General features: G+C 43.8%; 1 protein-coding gene across 1 annotated transcript in view; it reads right to left on the bottom strand.

The window, feature by feature from the left end:
- Positions 1-1209: 1209 nt before the first annotated feature.
- Positions 1210-23017, bottom strand: part of PITRM1 (pitrilysin metallopeptidase 1) — a 66335-nt gene continuing 44527 nt past the window's right edge. The window contains exons 13-24 of the mRNA XM_073676519.1: positions 21796-21925; positions 20731-20851; positions 20529-20605; positions 20074-20239; positions 19811-19911; positions 13935-14055; positions 11519-11581; positions 10571-10683; positions 10142-10267; positions 9918-10063; positions 8287-8389; positions 1210-1502 (exon numbers count right to left, since the gene is read on the bottom strand). Of these exons, the coding sequence (XP_073532620.1) occupies positions 1409-1502; positions 8287-8389; positions 9918-10063; positions 10142-10267; positions 10571-10683; positions 11519-11581; positions 13935-14055; positions 19811-19911; positions 20074-20239; positions 20529-20605; positions 20731-20851; positions 21796-21925 (1361 nt within the window). The 3' untranslated portion in view covers positions 1210-1408. The remainder of the gene's footprint in view (positions 1503-8286; positions 8390-9917; positions 10064-10141; positions 10268-10570; positions 10684-11518; positions 11582-13934; positions 14056-19810; positions 19912-20073; positions 20240-20528; positions 20606-20730; positions 20852-21795; positions 21926-23017) is intronic.

Raw genomic sequence — 23017 nt, 5'->3', positions numbered from 1 at the left:
ATAGTGAGTACTTGGAACCTCCAGGTGCTTCACAAATTGATTCATATAAATGAAAAAGTATTTTTTTTCCACTTTTTCATTTTTACGAATCAATTTGTGAAGCACCTGGGGGTTCCAACTGCTCACTATGCATCTAGATAGGTGCCTTGGGGGGTCTAGTTTCCAAAAATGGGGTCACTTGTGGGGGAGCTCCAATGTTTGGGCACACAGGGACTCTCCAAATGCAACATGGTGTCCGCTAACAAATTGTCGGCTCAAATTGTTAGCGGACACCATGTTGCGTTTGGAGAGCCCCTGTGTGCCCAAACATTGGAGCTCCCCCACAAGTGACCCCATTTTGGAAACTAGACCCCCCAAGGCACCTATCTAGATGCATAGTGAGTACTTGGAACCTCCAGGTGCTTCACAAATTGATTCATATAAATGAAAAAGTGTTTTTTTTTTTCACTTTTACGAATCAATTATCGAAGAAATTTTACCACAATCATGAAGTACAATAAGTCACGAAAAAACAATCTCAGAATCAGGGGGATCCGTTGAAGCGTTCCAGAGTAATTACCTCATAAAGTGACAGTGGTCAGAATTGTAAAAATTGGCCTGGTCATTAACGTGCAAACCACCCTCGGGGGTTAAGGGGTTAAATAGACATTTAGGAATACAATAAATTTTAGTTTCGGACCACCCCTTTAATCTGAGTATGGCATAATCAGTCATAAGATCACCAGATTGATTTTAATGAAGCCGTCTTATCATAAATGGTTAAAAATGCAAAATCCTTGTAAACACAAGCAACTTGGCAATTTACTAGTTATTAAAAATGTCCATTTAATTGTATAGTTTACTGCTTGTTGTCTAGGTTATCGGCCACCTTGCTGTTTTTTCAGAGGAGGTCATTATCCTAGGCAATGCGTGCAGTGCTTACAAGCTTTTTCCATTAGAGATCAGTGCTAATATGAAGCCGATTAAATTGCTGCAGCTGGACTTAGTGCCCCTCTGCTCCTCTCAGACGTAGAAAGAAAGCTTCCTCTCCTCGCAGCATCAGAAAGAGCACAACTTGGGCCAACATTGCTGGTGAAAACGGTCAATCCGGAGTGAAGCGGCGCCTGCCTCCTCCCCCCACTCGCAAGCAAGAAGCCCAGGAGGTACAGGAGCAGTGCGCTTCTGAAGATCAAGGGGAACAATGTTTTAAATGAAAGACATAAGGCAAAGTATCTTCTGAATTCTTTAATCCTATAATTCAACATTACAAGAAATGTTAATAGTTTAAAAAATAAATTGTAGAATGACCTGATAGACAAATATATATAAATAGATGTCCTGAATGACCTGATAGACAAATATATATATATAAATAGATGTCCTTTACAAGGACTTAGAGCTAACAACTCTTCTTTATGAAGAATAAATCTCATCGAATAATCCAGGTTGGATCTTTGGCGATACTTGCATTTTCAGGGCCCAGAATAGCTGCTCCATGTGTGCACTGACCAATAGCCAAGTATCTGTGAGGGATTAAAAAAAGACACAAACATGGGGTTGGTCATTATATTATGTTTTTTATTTTTTAGAATATATAATAAGTGTGTGTGTGTTTAGGAATATCAAAAACTTATTTTTGTGGAGTTTCAATCATTTCCAGAATTGGATGTGTTAAATGTTCCTGTGCTGAGATAATCTTATAAATGTGCCCCTGCTGTGTACTGTGTAATGGCCGTGTCTGACCGTACAGGAACATGGTCTGATCATACCACAGCTCCTGGGCAGGGGAGGAGGCAAAAGAGTATACACATATTACAGCAGTGGATCACAGCTGTTGTGAGGCAAACCATTTCACTGCCTCTATTTAAAAAATGTTTACCTGAAAGAATCAGCTGTGATTCCCTGCTGAAATATCTGTATATTCTTTTGCTTCCTCCCCTGCCCAGGAGATGTGGTATGATCAGACCATGTCTCTGTACGGTCAGACACAGCCATTACACAGTACACAGCAGGGGCACATTTATAAGATTATCTCAGCACAGGAATATTTTTTTTTTTGCATGTTTAAAGGGAATCTGTCAGCCCCTGGCACTTATTATTAGACCTCTAATATGGGCATACATATTGTCTTTTTATACAGTCAAGTTTCTGATGCTTCCAGGCCCAGGCACTGGAAGAAATCCCCACCTCCTGTGGTAATTATAATGTATTCCCCCTCCCCTGCATGTCACAGTGCCCTGTGATGTGCAGTTGCAGCAGCCAAATCCAGGCACTGTAACATGCAGGGGAGGGGGAAACATTATAATTAACTCAGTAGGCGGGGATTTCTTCCAGTCCCCGGGACTGGAACATATCAGCAACAAGACCTCTAATATGAGGCATACAGGTAGGAATAGATTTACATTTCTATCACCTCTGTGCCCATATTAAAAGTCCGATAAGTGCGGGGGGGGGGGGGGGGGGGGTTTAACAGATTCCCTTTAATTGTGGAACTTATTTTTATTCCAAGCTTTTTTGTCTGTGGGAAAACCCTCTCTAAATGAAAATCCATACACGTATTAGGTATCCATACAACCTTTATAACCTGAAGAATTAATTTAAAGTAGGAAGGGTAAGCAGTCTATTAAAAAAAAACAAAGCCAAAAAAAAGCTTTTTTATATTTGCATAGAAGATCGATAATTCAGTAACTTTATACGAACCCCGACGCAGCACAGAATTTAAGAAAAAAAAAAAGTACATTTCTCCTACATCGAACAAGAAAGCATATGGTTACAGAACAGTAGACAACCCTGCTTAATCACTTCATATCAAATAGTAACCAATTGCAGGAACCGCACCACTGCACGAGGCAAGTATTGATGACTGCGCTGCAACCAATGTGACATCACCAGCAGCACCAACATAGGCGAGAATAGAGTATTCTTATTTTACATGGGGCAATGAAGTAAAAGCAGGGGTGGTCTAGTAGCGGAAAACCTCTAAAGTCTGATCATTAAAAAGGGTAAAAAGAGTGTGAGCAATTTACAAAAGCACCAATTGCACCCGCTGAACTTAAAATGGGTTTTACTACAAACAAAAGTTCATTTTAATCAATAGATCTTGGAATAATAATAACTTCCACAATTGGATGTGATTAAATAAAATGTTCCTGTGCGGAGATAATCTTATAAATGTTCCCCTGCTGTGTACTGTGTAATGGCTGTGTCTGACCGTACAGGAACATGGTCTGATCATACCACATCTCCTGGGCCGGGAGGGAGAGGGTATACAGACATTATAGCACAGGATCATAGCAGATTCTTCTTATGATGTAAAACATTTCACTGTTTTTAATCACCGTTTTCCCTCAAAGAAAAAAAAAAAAAAAAGAAAAAAATCAGCTGCAACCCTACGCTTTAATGTCTGTATACTCTTTTCCTCCTTCCCCAACCCCCCCCTCCCTGTCCAGGAGCTGTGGTATGATCAGACCATGTTCCTGCACGGTCAGACACAGCCATTACACAGTACACAGCAGGGGCACATTTATAAGATTATCTCAGCACAGGAACTTTTTTTTTTAGACACATCCAATGATGGAACTTATTATTACTCCAAGATCTGTTGATTAAAATTAACTTTGTTCATGGGAAAACCCCTTTAAGGCCCATATACTTATTGGACTAATGTCAACTGGACCCGCCGACATTGACGGTTTCGTCAGACAGACTGATATGTATAGGGGCGCCCCCTACAGGTGATTGTCAGAGGAGTTAACGATCCGGCATGATTAATTTCTGACTGCCGATTCTTAAATTTAACTGAGATAAACCTCCAGAGTTGCGGCTCTGTCACGGAGAACACAGGAGCGCTCTGGTGTATGGTCGGGCAAGATCGTTTGGCCGACAGCTATCTGAAGTGTACGGGGCACTTTAGTCTTTGGGCCCTATTGGCCAAGAGGCATCATGAGGCCACAACTCTTGCAAAGAGAGTCACAGCCCTAAACAGTCTGTGGCTTCTCGATTAATCTGGAATATGGTGCATATTTGTAAATGGTGCCTCAATTTCGTATTTGGTGCAAATAAAATTGCACAACTGAATCTATAACAACTCTCTATAACAAAGGAATACTCCAGTGCACAGTCTGACAGGCAGACACGACACAAGGATCATCTCTTTGGTCATCCATTCATCTTTGGGTCATGTGCCACACTAAGTAGAACAGAATTCTCAGTTTTGCCCAGGTGGTTTTTCATATCTTTTACAGTACAGACCAAAAGTTTGGACACACCTTCTCATTTTAAGATTTTTCTGTATTTCATGACTATGAAAATTGCACATTCACACTGAAGGCATCAAAACTACGAATTAACACATGTGGAATTATATACTTAACAAAAAAGTGTGAAACAACTGAAATATGTCTTATATTCTAGGTTCTTCAAAGTAGCCACCTTTTGCTTTGATGACTGCTTTGCACACTCTTGGCATTCTCTTGATGAGCTTCAAGAGGTAGTCACCGGAAATGGTTTTCACTTCACAGGTGTGCCCTGTCAGGTTTAATAAGTGGGATTTCTTGCCTTATAAATGGGGTTGGGACCATCAGTTGTGTTGTGCAGAAGTCTGGTGGATACACAGCTGATAGTCCTACTGAATAGACTGTTAGAATTTGTATTATGGCAAGAAAAAAGCAGCTAAGTAAAGAAAAACGAGTGGCCATCATTACTTTAAGAAATGAAGGTCAGTCAGTGCGAAAAATTGGGAAAACTTTGAAAGTGTCCCCAAGTGCAGTTGCAAAAACCATCAAGCGCTACAAAGAAACTGGCTCACATGAGGACCGCCCCAGGAAAGGAAGACAAAGTCACCTCTGCAACTGTTAAGAGGAGACTTTGTGCAGCAGGCCTTCATGGTAAAATAGCTGCTAGGAAACCACTGCTAAGGACAGGCAACAAGCAGAAGAGACTTGTTTGGGCTAAAGAACACAAGGAATGGACATTAGACCAGTGGAAATCTGTGCTTTGGTCTGAGGAGTCCAAATTTGAGATCTTTGGTTCCAACCACCGTGTCTTTGTGCGATGCAGAAAAGGTGAACGGATGGACTCTACATGCCTGGTTCCCACCATGAAGCATGGAGGAGGAGGTGTGATGGTGTGGGGGTGCTTTGCTGGTGACACTGTTGGGGATTTATTCAAAATTGAAGGCATACTGAACCAGCATGGCTACCACAGCATCTTGCAGCGGCATGCTATTCCATCCGGTTTGCGTTTAGTTGGACTATCATTTATTTTTCAACAGGACAATGACCCCAAACACACCTCCAGGCTGTGTAAGGGCTATTTGACTAAGAAGGAGAGTGATGGGGTGCTACGCCAGATGACCTGGCCTCTACAGTCACCAGACCTGAACCCAATCGATATGGTTTGGGGTGAGCTGGACCGCAGAGTGAAGGCAAAAGGGCCAACAAGTGCTAAGCATCTCTGGGAACTCCTTCAAGATTGTTGAAAGACCATTTCCGGTGACTACCTCTTGAAGCTCATCAAGAGAATGCCAAGAGTGTGCAAAGCAGTCATCAAAGCAAAAGGTGGCTACTTTGAAGAACCTAGAATATAAGACATATTTTCAGTTGTTTCACACTTGTTTGTTAAGTATATAATTCCACATGTGTTAATTCATAGTTTTGATGCCTTCAGTGTGAATGTACAATTTTCATAGTCCTGAAAATACAGGAAAATCTTTAAATGAGAAGGTGTGTCCAAACTTTTGGTCTGTACTAAGCAAATTTACATAACTGTTTTTAGAGTTTTGTTTTGTGTGGGACAGGATGTTTTTTTTTTTTTTAGCAAATCATGTTTTAGTTCATTTTAGACATTTTTATGCCGATTTCTAGAAAAATCTATAGGATTAATTTACTCATAGATTTGTCTTGTATTCCAAATGGGTGAACTTTGCAAAAGTAACATTGACTGGTTAATCATAACATAACTTTAGTCCACATGTACACAGCTGTGTTGGATCCATACATTTCTTGACGAAAGCAGGAGATTAGAGATCAAGCAACCTAAAGTCCATCTCACAATGTCCTCCTGTTCAGGAAAATTCCTATTAAATCTTAAAAATGGTCTCTTGAGAGAGGAAGAGGACTAGAACTCTAGTGCCACCTACAGGAAGTAGAAATCCTAGAAGTCAATAGTGACCCTTTAATGAGCCTTATCACATGACTTAGGATAAAAAGCCAAGACCAGATACTCAATTTGCAGACACGATGTTTCAGGCTACTGCCCCTCGTCAGTGCAAAGTGAGTGTTCAGGTTTGCATATTTCCCAGAGGAGCATTGCGACTTTAAAAGTCTCCTCACCTGATGTGCTTAGCATGTCACTCTCTGCAAGGAGAAATATTACCCCTAGATATTAAATCTTATATAGAAATCCTGTTTTTTCGCACTTTCGTTTTTCCTCCCCTTATACCAAGAGCCATAACTTTTTTATTTTTCCAGCCATATGAGGGTTTGTTTTTGGCTGGACGAGTTGTCATTTTGAATGACGCCATTGATTTTTTTCATGTGATGCACTGGAAAGTGGGAAAAAAATTACAAGTGCATTGAAATTACAAAAAAAAGTGCAATCCCACAATTATTTTTTGTGTTTTATATTTACAATGTTTACTATACGGTATAACTGATCTGCCATTAGGATTCTCCAGGTCAGTAGGAGTACGCAGATACCAAACATTTATAGTATGTTTTATTTAAAACATGGGGTGAGCGCTAGCAAGGAACGCCACATATTTTAGGTGTAAGTAACCATGTGTGATCTATTGTGACTTCCCAGCCTATTTTTCTTTTTCCTTGTCTGCCTATTAGGATCCATCTTGCATATGCAATTGGGATCTAGCATCTGATATTTTTTGATATATATTTTGGCTATACTGACTACTGTTTACATATATATTGAATATAATGAGTATAATTTCAAATTGTGAGATCTTGTAGTCTTCATTGGTCTTCCAAGCATTTGCACTTTACATATTATCTGTGGATCAATCTTAGATCATTGATAGGTAGCCTGGCTGACAATTCCTAATGTGGATTTTACACCATGTTCCTTGCTCGTGTCCCTGTTTGTTTTGTTTTATTTTATTGACTATTGTCCCTTGTTACTGTGTATTCCTCCCCTTTTTCTACTTATGATCATGAATTAATAAAAATTTATGTGTATGAGACAATTTTGTGGATCTTTATTCAAAGCTTTTTTTCTCTGGTTTGTTTCTACATTGGTTCTGCTTCGTTGATCCCTTATACACTCATACTGGTCCTACATTCTGCTTCGTTGATCCCTTATACACTCATACTGGTCCTACATTCTGCTTCGTTGATCCCTTATACATGAATACTGGTCCTACATTCTGCTTCGTTGATCCCTTATACATGAATACTGGTCCTACATTCTGCTTCGTTGATCCCTTATACATGAATACTGGTCCTACATTGGGTTTTGGATTTAGAATCTATTTGAATTTATATTTACCCTGATGTGTTTCTCTGCCTTTGCATTTACTGTTTTTATTTAAGTAGTGAAAAATTTTGGGGACATTTTTTTTTTTTGCTTATGTTGCCATTTGCCGAGACCTGTAACCGTTTCATTATTTGGGATCTGGGGCTGGGTGAGGGCTTCTTTTTTTGCGACCTGAGCTGATTTTTTGATTGATATCATTTTGGTGTATATATGATGTTTTGATCGCCTCTTATTGCAATGTTATGGCGGCCAAAAAAAAATTCTGCCGTTGATTTTTTTTTTTTTGTTACACTGTTCACTGATAGATCGGACTTATTTTTAATGGGGCAAAAGAGGAGTGATTTGAACTTTTATTTTTTTCATATTTGTTTAAAAAAAAAATGTAACACATTTTTTTTCCTCACTTTGTACTGTATTGAATAGTCCCCTTAGGGGACTGTAAACAGCGATCTTACTATGCCTTGTGCTATGCATTATGTATAGTGCAAATCACAAGTGTGGGATAAAGCTCACATTTCTGGCCGCCGCACATTAAATTTCACTGTCTTTCATTGACAGCGGGATTTAACTGTTATCAGCCACAGGCGGAGCACCGATCCAGCCACAGCTAATACAGGCACATGGTGGCTGATTAATTCAGCCATCATGTGCAGGGAAAGAAGTGGGCTCGGTGCGAGCCCGCATCAAATGCAGTGACGCGATCTTTGACGTAAATGTAAGTCGAAGGTCGTGAAGGGTTAAGCAGAAATACAGTGACAAAAAGCTGAACCTACTGTGAATTGTTACTGCGAATGTATTCTTAGTAATGGCCACACTTACCTGCTGGCGACATTAATGAGATCGGAATGGCTGACGGCAAACAACTGCTCTCTGTGCTTCTGTCTCATCTCATCAGGGATGCCGTGCAGGAAGAGATTCATACCTAAAGATAATTACAGACGTTAGTTGATTCATAGAGGCCAGGGAATCCAAGCATCAGTGGCTGAAGAGATTACAGAATAGATGAAGATATGCAGTATGGCACGGTATACGCTAAATGCAATTCAATATATGATTGAGAGTTTTCAGACTGTTCCTACTATCTGAGACTGTCTATATCACACCGACTGTGGTTTGTAAATAGCTGGGCTTAAAAGCGGTCGTTTAATTAATACTGATCGTGTAGGAAATGCATCAATGCCTGTTTGGCTGGGGTTTGTTTGCTAGAAACTATAGGAAAGTTATCTGATTACAGATGGCAATATTAAATAGGACTGTGGGCACAGGAGGACTGTTCAAACCAATTACAGTGCTTGGTGCACACTTAGCATGGACAAATAGTTCAGTGCACCTTCATAACTACTTGTTTTCCATATATTTTCATCCACCCTCTTCTTTGACAGCTGTGGTTTTACAGAGCCAGAGAAAGGCCAGAGATGGATGGCAAACAAGTCGTTTCGAAGGTGCACTGGACTTTTTAGCCACATCAAGGGTGCACCAAGCGCAGAATGACTGTTCAGAGTCCCTTTAACTATCCAAATGAAGCACAGGCGCTTGTTGCACCCGTGGCGTGGCCAAACCATTCTGTACAACTTTCCCAACTTCTTCTTTTACCATTGATCTCTACCCACTTTTTCTTAGATCGCCTTTCTATGGCTTCTATAATAGCAGAGCAGTCAATGATATAATGATAACAAGTAGGAAGGTGCACTGAAGTGTTTGGCGTGTGTGGTGTTTGCTGCATCAAGCGCCTGTGCTTTTGTTTGAACAGTCATTTTGTACCAACACACTTCCTTTAAAAGGTGACCTGTCATTGTCAAAACAGTATCTCATCTGTAGGCTGGGTGTTCTAGAGCAGGAGGAGCCGATCAGATTGGTAAGACATTTTTGTAGGAATAGTTTCAGTAAAACTTGCATTTTATTTATCCCTGGTGCTTGTACGCATATGACTCCAGTGGGTGGTCTTATTCGGCAACTGACTTTTCCTTGTGTCACTGGGCATGCAGAAACAGCTGTCAACCACCAATTAGGACCGCCCACTGGACTCATTCATGCAAACACCATGGTTTTCACTTAATTACAAACTATACTGAATCTTTTCCAACAAACCGTTAGATCATTCTGCACCGCTTCTGCAGTGCCTTAAAATAATGGCTTTATGGGAGATTGCGCACATCAGAGAAAGGCGCCACCCACAGGAGAAGCCAGAAATGGTGTATGGAAGGATCACCAAGGCAGAAATGGTAAAATACAGCGCTTATGTGAGTCGCCATTTCCTTTGGTCTTGGTGATCACTTGATTGCTGGGTGACGGATCACAAGACCACACTGCTGGATCCAACTAGATCGGTTCAAGTAAAAAATGAAATCAAGTACCCAAAAGATATTAACCTTTGGGAAATGATTCACAAAAATTGTAAAAAGAGCAAAACATAACCTGCTTTTACGGTTGGCATAAAGTCCTACACGTACCTTTATCAGACGGAGCAACGGGAGAATCCACAGCTGAGAATACTGACAATTTGGCTTCGTCAAGGTCCTGTCCAGTAAACTTCCCAGACTTGGCCCAGTCTACGGCCTTCGCAAATGTGGACAGTGTGGAGACTGAATTGGGATCTCTGTAAAATGAGCGAACATGAGACTCTCCATCCAATTTATTACAGCTGAGTTTTCATGAAGTCATTTCTTATTCTTACCGATAGGAGTAAAATGTGAAAACTCCATCAAAACTCAACCTGGCCCCTCCTCCGTAGGCGCCTCCTTTTTCCCGGATTTCCCCATGGAGGAATTTTGCGGTCATTACTTTCGCAAGTAAACGGAGGCTAAATGGAAACAAAACTGAAAACTTAGACAATTTCAATCCAAGCAGTCAGATATAACATAACATACAGATGGGTTTACCCCTCTTTTTTTTTTTCGGTTAAGGATTTAAAATTTCTCCGGAACCAAAAACTTAAATTTTGTAACAAGCTAACAAAACCCTTGACAGGTTGTAATTCACATCACTACCACAGGGTGGCCACACAAACGCTCAGCATAGACTTCCCGTGACAAGATATCACAAAAATATAAAGTGCACATATACAATTTAGAGCTGGTATATTCTCACAAGATACTAATTTTACCTGGCATAGTCATCATGTGTGTAAGGCACAGTCCTTATACATTCACCAATATAATTAACTGGAAAGGGCAGGGAAAAGTGTGTCTTCATCTGACAGGGCTTGAAAGTTGGGTCCTGTGAAAACAAGCGCCTTATGTTATGATGTATTTATGGTTTTAACATACAGACTTCAGTGCCAATGGTAAATGCATTTTTGTAAGTTTATAGTTCTTCTAAAAGCAAACATTTGTTGTTCTGCTCTTTTCTGAAATCTCCCATAATAAAACCAATGTAACAGTAATCAGACACCTGAAAGACTAAAAAGGTTTTCTCAATGTTAGAAATTGTTAAAATTGCAACCTGCTTATAAAAAGAAGCAATTTTGCAATATACTTGTTATTAAAAATCCCCTCTTTTCAAGAGCGGAGCGATCGTTGCCGGCCGCCAATGCAATCTCTCAGAAGTCACAGGCATACTAAGTAAGGAGCGCAGCACGGCACATACAAGCCCTTATCTAAAGAACTTGTAAGCGCTCCTGTCACTTTGCTCCTCTGCTGTTGTAGAGGTAAAACGGCTTCTGCTTGCAGCACAGGAGAGCGCACCGATCTGTCCAGCAGCGCAACCAATGCCACCGGTCCGAACGAGTGCACCGCTCCTTTCCAAAACATGATAGTCTCTCACTATATTCAGTACGTGACAAATTCATCCACAGAGAACACACTATATTGGCGCAGGCTGCTAACACCAGTTCAGACTTGTGGTTGTTCACCAAAAAACATGGTAGAAAAACTTGATAAACTGGTAGCACACCTGCCCTGCCACCCTACACCAACACATTAAGACAGGTCGGAAAAAGTAGCATCTGGTTCTGCCGAACACAGAAATAAATCTGCCCCTCTAAGATTGCATCTTATCATATATACAATCCAAGCTGTAAGAGGCGATGTATCATGGTAAATTAGCAACTTACATGAATTAACTTTCTGGAGCTTTTGTGTGAACCATCTTGTCCAACCAAAGGATTTAAAGATTTCTAAAAATCAAATGTGACAATTTTTAAATTAGATCAAATGTATTAAAACCAAACATCCCAAACAATCATATTGCTGCATTATGGCATTAGCATAATTGGACAGCACGGTGGCTCAGTGGTTAACATTGTTGCTTTGCAGTGCTGGGGAGGGTTCAAATCCCACCAAGGGCAAAGACCAAGTTTGTATGTCCTCCCCGTGTTTGTGTGGGTTTTCTCTGGGTTCTCCGATTTCCTCCTACACTCCAAATACATATTGACAGGGAATCTAGATTTTGAGCCCCGTTGGGAACAGTGATGGTAAGGTCTGTAAAGTGCTGTGAAATGTGATGGAGTAAAATAAATATATAAATTGATATCAGAAACCTGCAAGTTAAAAAGGAACCGTTCACCTGATTCATGCTGTCCAAACCACAAGCAGCATGAATCAGAGACTGTCAGCATAATTGCAGCCAAGTATACTTTTCTCTGAAATGCTGTTGCTTCAACGATAGTTTAAAGATCCAAGGACCATAGTCTGAGAGGAGACAAGTCCAGTGCTGCCGCTGGCCGGCTTTTCCCAGCACTGTTACAGGTGATTGATGGGTCTCTCGCTCAAGGAGGTACCAGTCAATCACCCACAGTGGCACAGGGAAAAAAAAACAAAAAAAAAACAGGATGGCGGCAGCGGCACTGGACACTCATCTCTGTTTATGGTCGCTTGAACTATACCCTTTTTGAAACACGGCAGCATTTCAGAGAACTATATACCTGGCTCAAACCATGGGCAGCATGAATCAGGTGACAGGTTCCCTTTAAACATCAGGTATACAGGAGGCTATGGACACTTGTCTTGGAAAAATTAACTGTTGCATTGAGTTAAAAAGTTACACTAAGCTTCAGTCTGCAATGTTTATTCCTTCATTCATTTTCAGACCCCTTGATGGAATTTGTAACCTGCCCCTAGATTCAGATTTTTTTTCTTGTGGGGTGTTTTCCCAGTAATATAGGCTGGATGTGAGGTGTGTGTGTGTGTACCAAGGGTGTTCCTGTCTTCACCATCTCTTATATACAAACACAGCTTCATTCCTGGACAGATTACCCTTCTACAACCCATGAGATTTTTTCCTCTCATGTGCTAATAGACACTGATGCAGAGGTGTTTTTTCTCCTCCCCATGCAGATTCTGCTGTCCTGTGTAATTCACTCCCTTCCCCTACACACAACTTTCTCTAGTCTTCTATATTCACTAGCAAACTATCAGCTATGTCATTTGGTCTTCCTGATATAACTCCCCAAATCCTCTCCCCTCACCACAATCTGATCTAATGACCTCCTATATCTAACCGTGAGAAAGGGGACGAAAACGCAGAGAAATCTAGCCAGGCTATGTCTTCTCTCTCTCTGAAGCAGGACAGTGAGCTATGTGAAGGGTTGCACAGACTCTACAGCAGCAAAACAATTTATTTTTAATGAAGACTATTTAGAAACTTGCTTAAAAGGAACCCCTATCATCAGGTTTCCCACTAATAAAATACTAAGCACATTATGTGCCTCCTAATTAATATCCTAAGGGCTGTGGAGTTGGTAAGCCAAACCTCCGACTCTTCAATTTCCATGCCACTGACTCAGGCTCCCTCATACATGGCTCATGTTTAAGTGATAAATTTACTGTAGCACAGAATAATCTCAGCTAAAAGTCTAGACCCTTAGATCAGGAATAGGACAGACATTTATAGGACATTTCATAACTTTCCCAAATTCTTATGAAAAAATATTCCCCACAAACTGCATTGAACTTCTGTACCCAATGTCTTATATATTTTAGGAGTCGGTCCATTTTATATCGACTCCACCAAAATGGGCTCCGACTCCACCTCCACAGCTCTGATCCTAAATATCCATTACATGTGCCCCTGCAGCTTGGCATACCGATAAAATTATCATTATACACTGCCGTATGGTATGGACCAACCTCAGAGCCTTTTGTGAGTTCGCCAACCTGTTCCCTCTGCCGGTGACTGATGGAGCCAGATTAATGGGCTCACATTAGGCGCTGAGGTTGGTATCTATGCCAAAAGGTAGAGAGTGGGCAGAGGGTGGTGTCACCAGTTGTGCCCTCGTGCTCCATACATTTAGGCTGTGTAGTCATTATGCATTAACAGTCCTAGACTCCTGATAATACAGAAACTGTAAGAAAGTGATTCTCAAATTCAAGGCCACAAGAGTTATATAACCCAACCTAAACTTAAAGTTGTTTTTTTTTTTTGTTTTTTTTTACTATACACAAGAACTCTAGTTTAGAAAGTAAATGAAAAAAAAAAATCAAGTAAAAATAAGAGGTAAGAGGACTTTGGTATTGGACGTTGTGCTTTACCTCAACAATGTGAGGTCTGATTGCTTTGCGCTCCTTTTTATTCCGATGGATCCCAGCCAAAAAGTGTTCAACCACCTTTGCTGCGGCAGACATCTGCTGAGGAGCGGCATTCACAGAGCACCTAGTGGGAAAGGAGACACAATCAAGTCACACCGATACGGACACTCATAAATTCAACTGTATGAGCTTATTCTTATCTATAGGGGTCAGGCCACAGGGACCCCAAGCGATGAGACACCGGGGTACTGCAGAACACTGCTCTCACGGTGCCGTGGAACTGTGCTGGACTATCTCTGCAGTCTTAGAGAGGATTGGAGCAGGGGTATGGATGTGCCTGGCCACTACTCCAGTCCTGTTCTAAGGATCAGTGGGGTCCCAATGGTTAGACCTCCATTGATCAGCAAAAAATGTGAATAACCACTTAAAGAGGTGGTCCAGTACTTTTAAAAATATGCCAATGTGTTTTAATAATAAATAGAAGCTTCTTTCTAATTACCTCCTGGTTCTGTTTCTGCCTGTGAGCGGCGCTATCGGTGGCCGCACACAGGCAGCATGTGACCCCCGGCGGGGTGCCCACAACCCAGCAGCCACCAAGGGGACCCCAGCGCTGAGTCACGCCTCACTTGACGTGACGTCAGCGGGGGGTCACGTGCTGCCTGTGAGCGGCCAGTGACAGCGCCGCTCACAGGCAGAAACAGCACCATGAGGTAATTAGAAAGAAACTTCTATTTATCATTAAAACACATTGGCATATTTTTAAAAGTACTGGACAACCCCTTTAAGGCAATAATATAGAAAATATATATCTATAATATAACCGGCCAAGCGTCTCTGTCTGAAGCCTCTATAGACGAGCAGTCTGGCTCCAGACAGATGAGGAGGGGTGTTGCCGCGGCGCCTCTCTTCTGGCCGGAGACCTGGGGCGGAGTGAAGGCGTCGGAATCAGCGCATGCGCATAGCGCTATCCGGTGCCATTTTACTGTAGACACATTTGTAGTGTGTCTTCAGCAAAATGGCACCGGACAGCGAGGTGCTCCAGCGCCGCACTCCTCCCCCGAGCTCCGGCAGAACAGGACGCTGCAGCGCTGGAGCACAGGGAAGAAAGGTGAGTAGAAGTGTTTATTTTTTTTTGTATGGGGGCTGAGGAGGGCCACGCACTCCAGAATTTGGGGGCTGAGGAGGGCCACGCACTCCAGAATTTGGGGGCTGAGGAGGGCCACGCACTCCAGAATTTGGGGGCTGAGGAGGGCCACGCACTCCAGAATTTGGGGGCTGAGGAGGGCCACGCACTCCAGAATTTGGGGGCTGAGGAGGGCCACGCACTCCAGAATTTGGGGGCTGAGGAGGGCCACGCACTCCAGAATTTGGGGGCTGAGGAGGGCCACGCACTCCAGAATTTGGGGGCTGAGGAGGGCCACGCACTCCAGAATTTGGGGGCTGAGGAGGGCCACGCATTCCAGAATTGGGGGATGAGGAGGGCCACGCATACCAGGATTGGGGGATGAGGAGGGCCACGCATACCAGGATTGGGGGATGAGGAGGGCCACGCATACCAGGATTGGGGGATGAGGAGGGCCACGCATACCATGATTGGGGGGGGGGGGTGAGGGGACCACGCATTCCATGATTGGGGGGGGTGGGGTGAGGGGACCACGCATTCCATGATTGGGGTGGGTGGGGTGAGGGGACCACGCATACCAGGATTGGGGGATGAGGGGGACCACGCATACCAGGATTGGGGGATGAGGGGGACCACGCATACCAGGATGGGGGATGAGGGGGACCACGCATACCAGGATTGGGGGATGAGGGGTGCCAGCAATACCAGGATTGGGGGATGAGGGGTGCCAGCAATACCAGGATTGGGGGATGAGGGGTGCCAGCAATACCAGGATTGGGGGATGAGGGGTGCCAGCAATACCAGGATTGGGGGATGAGGGGTGCCAGCAATACCAGGATTGGGGGATGAGGGGTGCCAGCAATACCAGGATTGGGGGATGAGGGGTGCCAGCAATACCAGGATTGGGGGATGAGGGGTGCCAGCAATACCAGGATTGGGGGATGAGGGGTGCCAGCAATACCAGGATTGGGGGATGAGGGGTGCCAGCAATACCAGGATTGGGGGATGAGGGGTGCCAGCAATACCAGGATTGGGGGATGAGGGGTGCCAGCAATACCAGGATTGGGGGATGAGGGGTGCCAGCAATACCAGGATTGGGGGATGAGGGGTGCCAGCAATACCAGGATTGGGGGATGAGGGGTGCCAGCAATACCAGGATTGGGGGATGAGGGGTGCCAGCAATACCAGGATTGGGGGATGAGGGGTGCCAGCAATACCAGGATTGGGGGATGAGGGGTGCCAGCAATACCAGGATTGGGGGATGAGGGGTGCCAGCAATACCAGGATTGGGGGATGAGGGGTGCCAGCAATACCAGGATTGGGGGATGAGGGGTGCCAGCAAAACCAGGATTGGGGGAAGAGGGGTGCCAGCAATACCAGGATTGGGGGATGAGGGGTGCCAGCAATACCAGGATTGGGGGATGAGGGGTGCCAGCAATACCAGGATTGGGGGATGAGGGGTGCCAGCAATACCAGGATTGGGGGATGAGGGGTGCCAGCAATACCAGGATTGGGGGATGAGGGGTGCCAGCAATACCAGGATTGGGGGATGAGGGGTGCCAGCAATACCAGGATTGGGGGATGAGGGGTGCCAGCAATACCAGGATTGGGGGATGAGGGGTGCCAGCAATACCAGGATTGGGGGATGAGGGGTGCCAGCAATACCAGGATTGGGGGATGAGGGGTGCCAGCAATACCAGGATTGGGGGATGAGGGGTGCCATGCAATACCAGGATTGGGGGATGAGGGGTGCCATGCAATACCAGGATTGGGGGATGAGGGGTGCCATGCAATACCAGGATTGGGGGATGAGGGGTGCCATGCATACCAGGATTGGGGGATGAGGGGTGCCATGCATACCAGGATTGGGGGATGAGGGGTGCCAGCAATACCAGGATTGGGGGATGAGGGGTGCCATGCAATACCAGGATTGGGGGATGAGGGGTGCCATGCAATACCAGGATTGGGGGATGAGGGGTGCCATGCATACCAGGATTGGGGGATGAGGGGTGCCATGCATACCAGGATTGGGGGATGAGGGGTGCCAGCAATACCAGGATTGGGGGATGAGGGGTGCCAGCAATACCAGGATTGGGGAATGAGGGGTGCCAGCAATACCAGGATTGGGGGATGAGGGGTGCCAGCAATACCAGGATTGGGGGATGAGGGGTGCCAGCAATACCAGGATTGGGGGATGAGGGGTGCCAGCAATACCAGGATTGGGGGATGAGGGGTGCCATGCAATACCAGGATTGGGGGATGAGGGGTGCCATGCAATACCAGGATTGGGGGATGAGGGGTGCCATGCATACCAGGATTGGGGGATGAGGGGTGCCATGCATACCAGGATAGGGATAAGGGCACACATAACAGGATGGGGGAACAGGATGGGGGACCATATACCAATAAAAATGCTCGCCACCCGGGTCGAAGAATGGCTCAATAGCTAGTAGAAAACATAATCCAACTCTCCAGTGCCATGTGTGTCTCTGACTTCCTGGGAACAAGGTAATTTCATCACTTATATCCCTCCTGACTGCTCTCAGACACCACCTATCCCCACCATGTTTGTTCCTCCAGTTGTCCTTGGTATACACGAGTGGAAGCACATCATCAAGATAAATGCACCAAAATGCTCCAGTAATTTCTACCAAAAATCTGTCTTTAATGTCCGTCATCATATTACGTGTTTTTGACACTTTCTGCACCTTGCCCATGGCCTGCTGAAAAGAGGCACGGCCTAAACACGCAATACTGTCCTCCTAAAAAGGTTTCAAAATTTGCAAGCAGATTTCGGACACAAAATAAGCCACTTAGAGATAATAATGCAGAACGGAGAGACTTCATATAAGCCAGATTTATCCATCAGCATGAAGCACAGTGCTAAACGGAGCATTGTAAGAGAACTTTTCAACCATCCTTACAGCTCCAGAGATATGGGCCTCTTTTTTTTTTTTAGGTGTGTATTTGCGCTCAAGTGGCTTACGTGATACCGCAGAGGCGTGTCTTTAATCCGTTCTGCATAATTACAATGTGAGCCATGACCCCTTGGTAAAGAAAATAAAGTTTGCACTAAATAAAAAGGCCCATATCTCTGGAACCACGTGGCAGATTTAAGGCCCCCACCACCCCCTCCCCCAAAAAAAAAATTATTGTAATAATGGAATATTCAGGACAGCAGTGGGAATAAAAAGAGCAAAAACTGCCAAATTTTGACCTATCTAGTCTAAGTTTGCATGGCCTGAGAATCAGACAGAATAGATGGATATGTCTCATTATTTCTGCCTTATATCACATATATAGATAGAAAGATAGATAATCTCATTTCAAGTTTTGATAGTACAAGTGAGCCTTCTGTAAAAAGTGAAGTGTGCGGGATTTGGCCGCCACAACTGCACATCACAGGGCACTGAAGTGCAGGGGAGGGGGGAAACATTATAATTCACACAGGAGGTGGGATTTCTTCCGGGCCCCGGAACGGGAACTCATCAGAAACTTGTATGAGTAAAAAGACATTTCACAGCAACAAAGCCTCTAATATGGGGCATACAGGAAGGTACAGATTTACATTTCTATCACCTGTATGCCTATATTAGAGGTCTGATAAGTCCCGGGAGGGGGGGGTGACAGATTCCCTTTAATGCAAATAAGCACTGTTTCAGTACCAGCAAAAGCCATGAGATTTCAGAAATGTCAAGCACACACTTTTCCTGACCAAATTTGAGAACTTTAGTGTTTTTGCACAGTTTTTTCACCCATAAAAAGCAATGTGAAAGTCCAAAAAATGCTGCAAACAGGTTTTGCTGCATTTTTGGCAAATAAAACTAAACTTGATTAAACATGTACTGTACACAACACACAAGAAAAAAAAAAACGAACAAAAAAAAAAAGAAAAAAAAACATACTCTGCAAAGACGCAGCAAAACATGGGTTGAACGCAGAGGTTTTTACTGCCAAGATAGCAGGTTTTAGCAGTAGAAAAGAAAGCTGTGTCTGAACATAGCCTTAAGGTACCTGCACATTTATTTGCAGATTTGCTGCAGACAGACAATCCACAATCTGCAGCTTAAAAAAAAAAATAAAAAAAAAAAATACTGCAAAATATGACTTCTGTGTGAAAAAATCGCACAGCAGGTTAATTTTCAGGGAGAAAATTTCTGTAATGTGTAGGTGAAATTTATTACGGCTTTTACTGTATTTATCACATGCAAATCTGCAGTGCATGGGTTTTATGTGAATGATGCCTTGGGCTACTACAATACTCGCACATACTAATGGGATATCACACAAGCAGTGGATTTTCCAAAATCACTAGGAGGGCTGAAATGGATTTTTTTTTTCTACTTTCAATGGTGCCGGGTTTGGGCCCCTAGTGAACTATGAACACATCACACTGAACACTATGAATACTGACCAAATACGGATAGTCGGGCCGTGGCCTAAGAATGGAGCTGCCGTCAGAGCTTTGGCCAATCAGATCCAGTGTACTATGTGAGCGACCAATCAGCAGCTAAATCCTGTATTCCAAGAGGGCAGAGCTTGGAAGAGCGCTACAGCAGTTGTGAAACTACAACTCCCAGCAAGTACCATAAGTCACTGGCTGTCACGTTACAGTCATGAAATGCTGGGAGTTATAATTTGAGAACAGCTGCAGTGACCCCAGTTCTGTACCACTACACTGAAAAATGTGGTTAACAAATATCCTAAAATATATATTTGTAAAAAAAAAAAAAATGAATGCACCGTACAGCTTTACCTTATGCTGTCGCTCAGTAGTAAGAATTTCCGTATACGTGACATCTTCCGTAGTATCGGGCTCAAATCAGACATGTCGGCAGTCCTTTTCATCATTCTGACCTATTGGAATGGAAGATACTGAAAATGATAATGTGCCAATATAAAAAAAAAAAAAAGCCAGAAGTCAAGAGAGGTGCTGCTGAATCCATGAAACTTTTACCCCAGACATAAAACAATAAGAAAGGACAATATTTAATGACTGTCGTCGTTGGACTTCATTACCTGGTCCATGCCATTGAAGAGCTCCTGAAGTTCTCCGGCCGGGGTCAACGTACGACTTGCTCGTATAGCAGCATAAGTATGGCCAGACTCGGGGATGCTGTTGGACATCTCCTGTGCACTCATCCTCACCAAAACTCGGAGCCGTTCCTCATCATCGAAACGGGGACTGAGGGAAAAATAAACTTGTCATTATCAATCACAGTTCATAGGTTTACAGTTTAAAAAGAACAAAGTAATCAATAATGGTCTAGATTGACCGAATGGAAAGAAAGAATTGAGCGCAATACAGAGAAGAGATAAGAGATTGCAGAATAGGATTGGCACATCATATATGTAAAAATAACATTACAGCTGCGGTCTCTGCTCTCCAGGATTAAATAATGCTCCGCAAATTCACTTTATAATATTCCAGAGAAATTGCTACCAAAAACAACCTAAAAAGAGGATTAAAATACCTGTTAAATATTTCACTCCACAGGTGCATCATGTCAGGCAGATTCCTGTCCAAGCAGAGAGATGAAAACAGCACCCCCTGGTGGAGTAAGTACATAACAGATCAATCACGTGAAAGCTCCCAGCCTTGTTATGGTGAATAAAGGATAACTGATGAGAGATAGGATTAGAAGAAAAATGTTATTGTAAAGTCCCCGTGGTCACCTGTTCATAAGTGTCCATGTTAGAGTCATCCGGTACAATGTGCGGACACACAGACATCCCTCCTGTCGTCAGCTCCATCTGTTGTGCTTGTTCTCGGTAGCTATAGACGCCGCAGCCCATCCTACAGAAAATAACTGCATCAGTCATCACACGGCAAAGCAGATCAGTAGGAAAGTTACTAAAAATAAGCCACAGGAAAGAGATCTGTGCTTTTACCATAAAAAAATGCATTTCAAAAGTCACTTATGTAAAGCACGCAGATGTAGCAGAGCGGCGCTGGTCACTTATCAGTTTCTAATTATGAACCAGAGTTAAGGTAACCGGCCATTCTAGGGGAAGAAAATGTCCCAACGGGGATGAGAAACTGTTATTTATTTTCCTTTGTGATCCTTGGCTGCTTTTTAGCTCAGCTTTATTACATGTAATACACGGCTATGCTAATAAAGTATTGTGCAGTGTAACCAGATAAAGGGCGTTATCCAGTGCTATATTAGTTGTATGGACCACACTAAAAATTAACAGGCAATTAGTTGCTAACTACCTGCCTGATTTGCCCAGCGCAGATCTCTGATGGCGCAGAGCGGTCACTGACTGCCCCTGCGGTTTCCGCTGACGTCACGTGGACAAAGCGTCGGCTGCTCTTCGGCTCTATTGATGGACCGTGATTGCAGATATCAGGCTGATCGACAGTAGCAGGGACTGTAGTTTTTGGTGGAACATTGAAAGAATTAGGAAGAGCAGCTAGTTGGCACGTGACTGGAAATGTGCAATTCGCAAATGAGCAGTCACATGATGATTACTCAAGCTGCTTGAACTGTGTATAGGACGGGGCGCCAAACTGAATTATTGCACAGGGTGCAGGAAAACAGATTCAGCTTTGATATAAAATAGTTATATATATATATATGTGACACCAGAACAAGAGCAGCGGGGAACTGGTGGGATAAGTGTGACCTTCTGCTTTCCATGCCTCATGCTTTTGGTCCGACCTCATAGTGCAGCATTGGTTCCTGGCCTCTGACAGTACACACAACATATCAGGGTGTTACACCCCACCACACTTACTTTGTTATTACAGAGCAGAACAGAGGCACATACGGCTTCAGCTCCTCGGGAAGAGGATTTAGGCTGGAGATTGCTCGGAAATATACCATGCCGTTTGTTGGCTGAGCACAATACTGGACTGGAACCTCACCTGAAATACAGCACGTTACAATACAGATTATTTGACGATGGTCAGACCTCATCTGGAATACTGTGTGCAGTTCTGGGCACTACACTTTAAAAATGACATAGAAAAACTGGAGCAAGTTCAGAGAAGAGCGAATAGGATGGTGAGCGGACTGCAAACTATGTTGTACAAGGAACGGTTAAAGGATCTGGGAATGTATAGCTTGCAAAAAAGATGGCAAAGAGGAGACTTAATAGCGGTCTACAAATATCTGAAGGACTGTCGCAGTACAGAGGGATCATCCTTAAGGCCCCGTCACACTAAGCGATGCAGCAGCGATCCCGACAACGATACGACCTGTCAGGGATCGTTGCTGCATCGCTAATACATCGCTGGTGAGCTGTCAAACAGGCAGGCTCACCAGCGATGAGGGGAGCAGCGATATCGTGGAAAGAATCGTTCCACGATGTCCTGCTCCCGTTACCAGCCTGCTGCTTAAGCAGGAGCAGGCTGGTAACTATGGTAAATATCGGGTTACTAAGTGCGCGTGTGCCCCTAGTAACCCGCTGTTTACCATGGATACCACTCTGCTACGGTGCGCTGGAGCCTCCGCTCACCGTAGCAGAGTGGTATCTATGGTAAACAGCGGGTTACTAAGTGCGCGCGTGCCCCTAGTAACCCGCTGTTTACCATAGTTACCAGCCTGATCGCTGCTCCCGCTGGTCACACACAGCGATGTGTGCTGGCCAGCGGGAGGCCAACGACCAAAAAATGGTCCAGGACACTTTGCAACGATCAGCGACCTCACAGCAGGGGCCTGATCGTTGCAAAGTGTCACACATAGCGACATCGCTGGTGAGTCACCAAAACCGTGACACAGCAGCGATCTCGCTAGCGATATCGCTTAGTGTGACGGGGCCTTTATTCTCATTTGCACATGGAAACACGAGAAGAAATGAAATGATACTGAACGGGAGAAGATACAGATTAGATATTAGAAAAACGTTTTGACAGTGAGGGTGATCAATGAGTGGAACAGGCGACCACGAGAGGTGGCGAGTTCTCCTTCAATGGAAGTCTTCACACAGAGGCTGGACAGACATCTGTCGGAGATGG

Source organism: Phyllobates terribilis, unplaced genomic scaffold (assembly GCF_046119375.1).
Source record: "Phyllobates terribilis strain yellow unplaced genomic scaffold, ASM4611937v1 Scaffold_4__5_contigs__length_816908805, whole genome shotgun sequence".
Classification (NCBI taxonomy): Eukaryota; Metazoa; Chordata; class Amphibia; order Anura; family Dendrobatidae; genus Phyllobates; species Phyllobates terribilis.
Note: the sequence above shows the minus strand (reverse complement) of the source record. Positions and strands in the feature narration are given on the sequence as shown.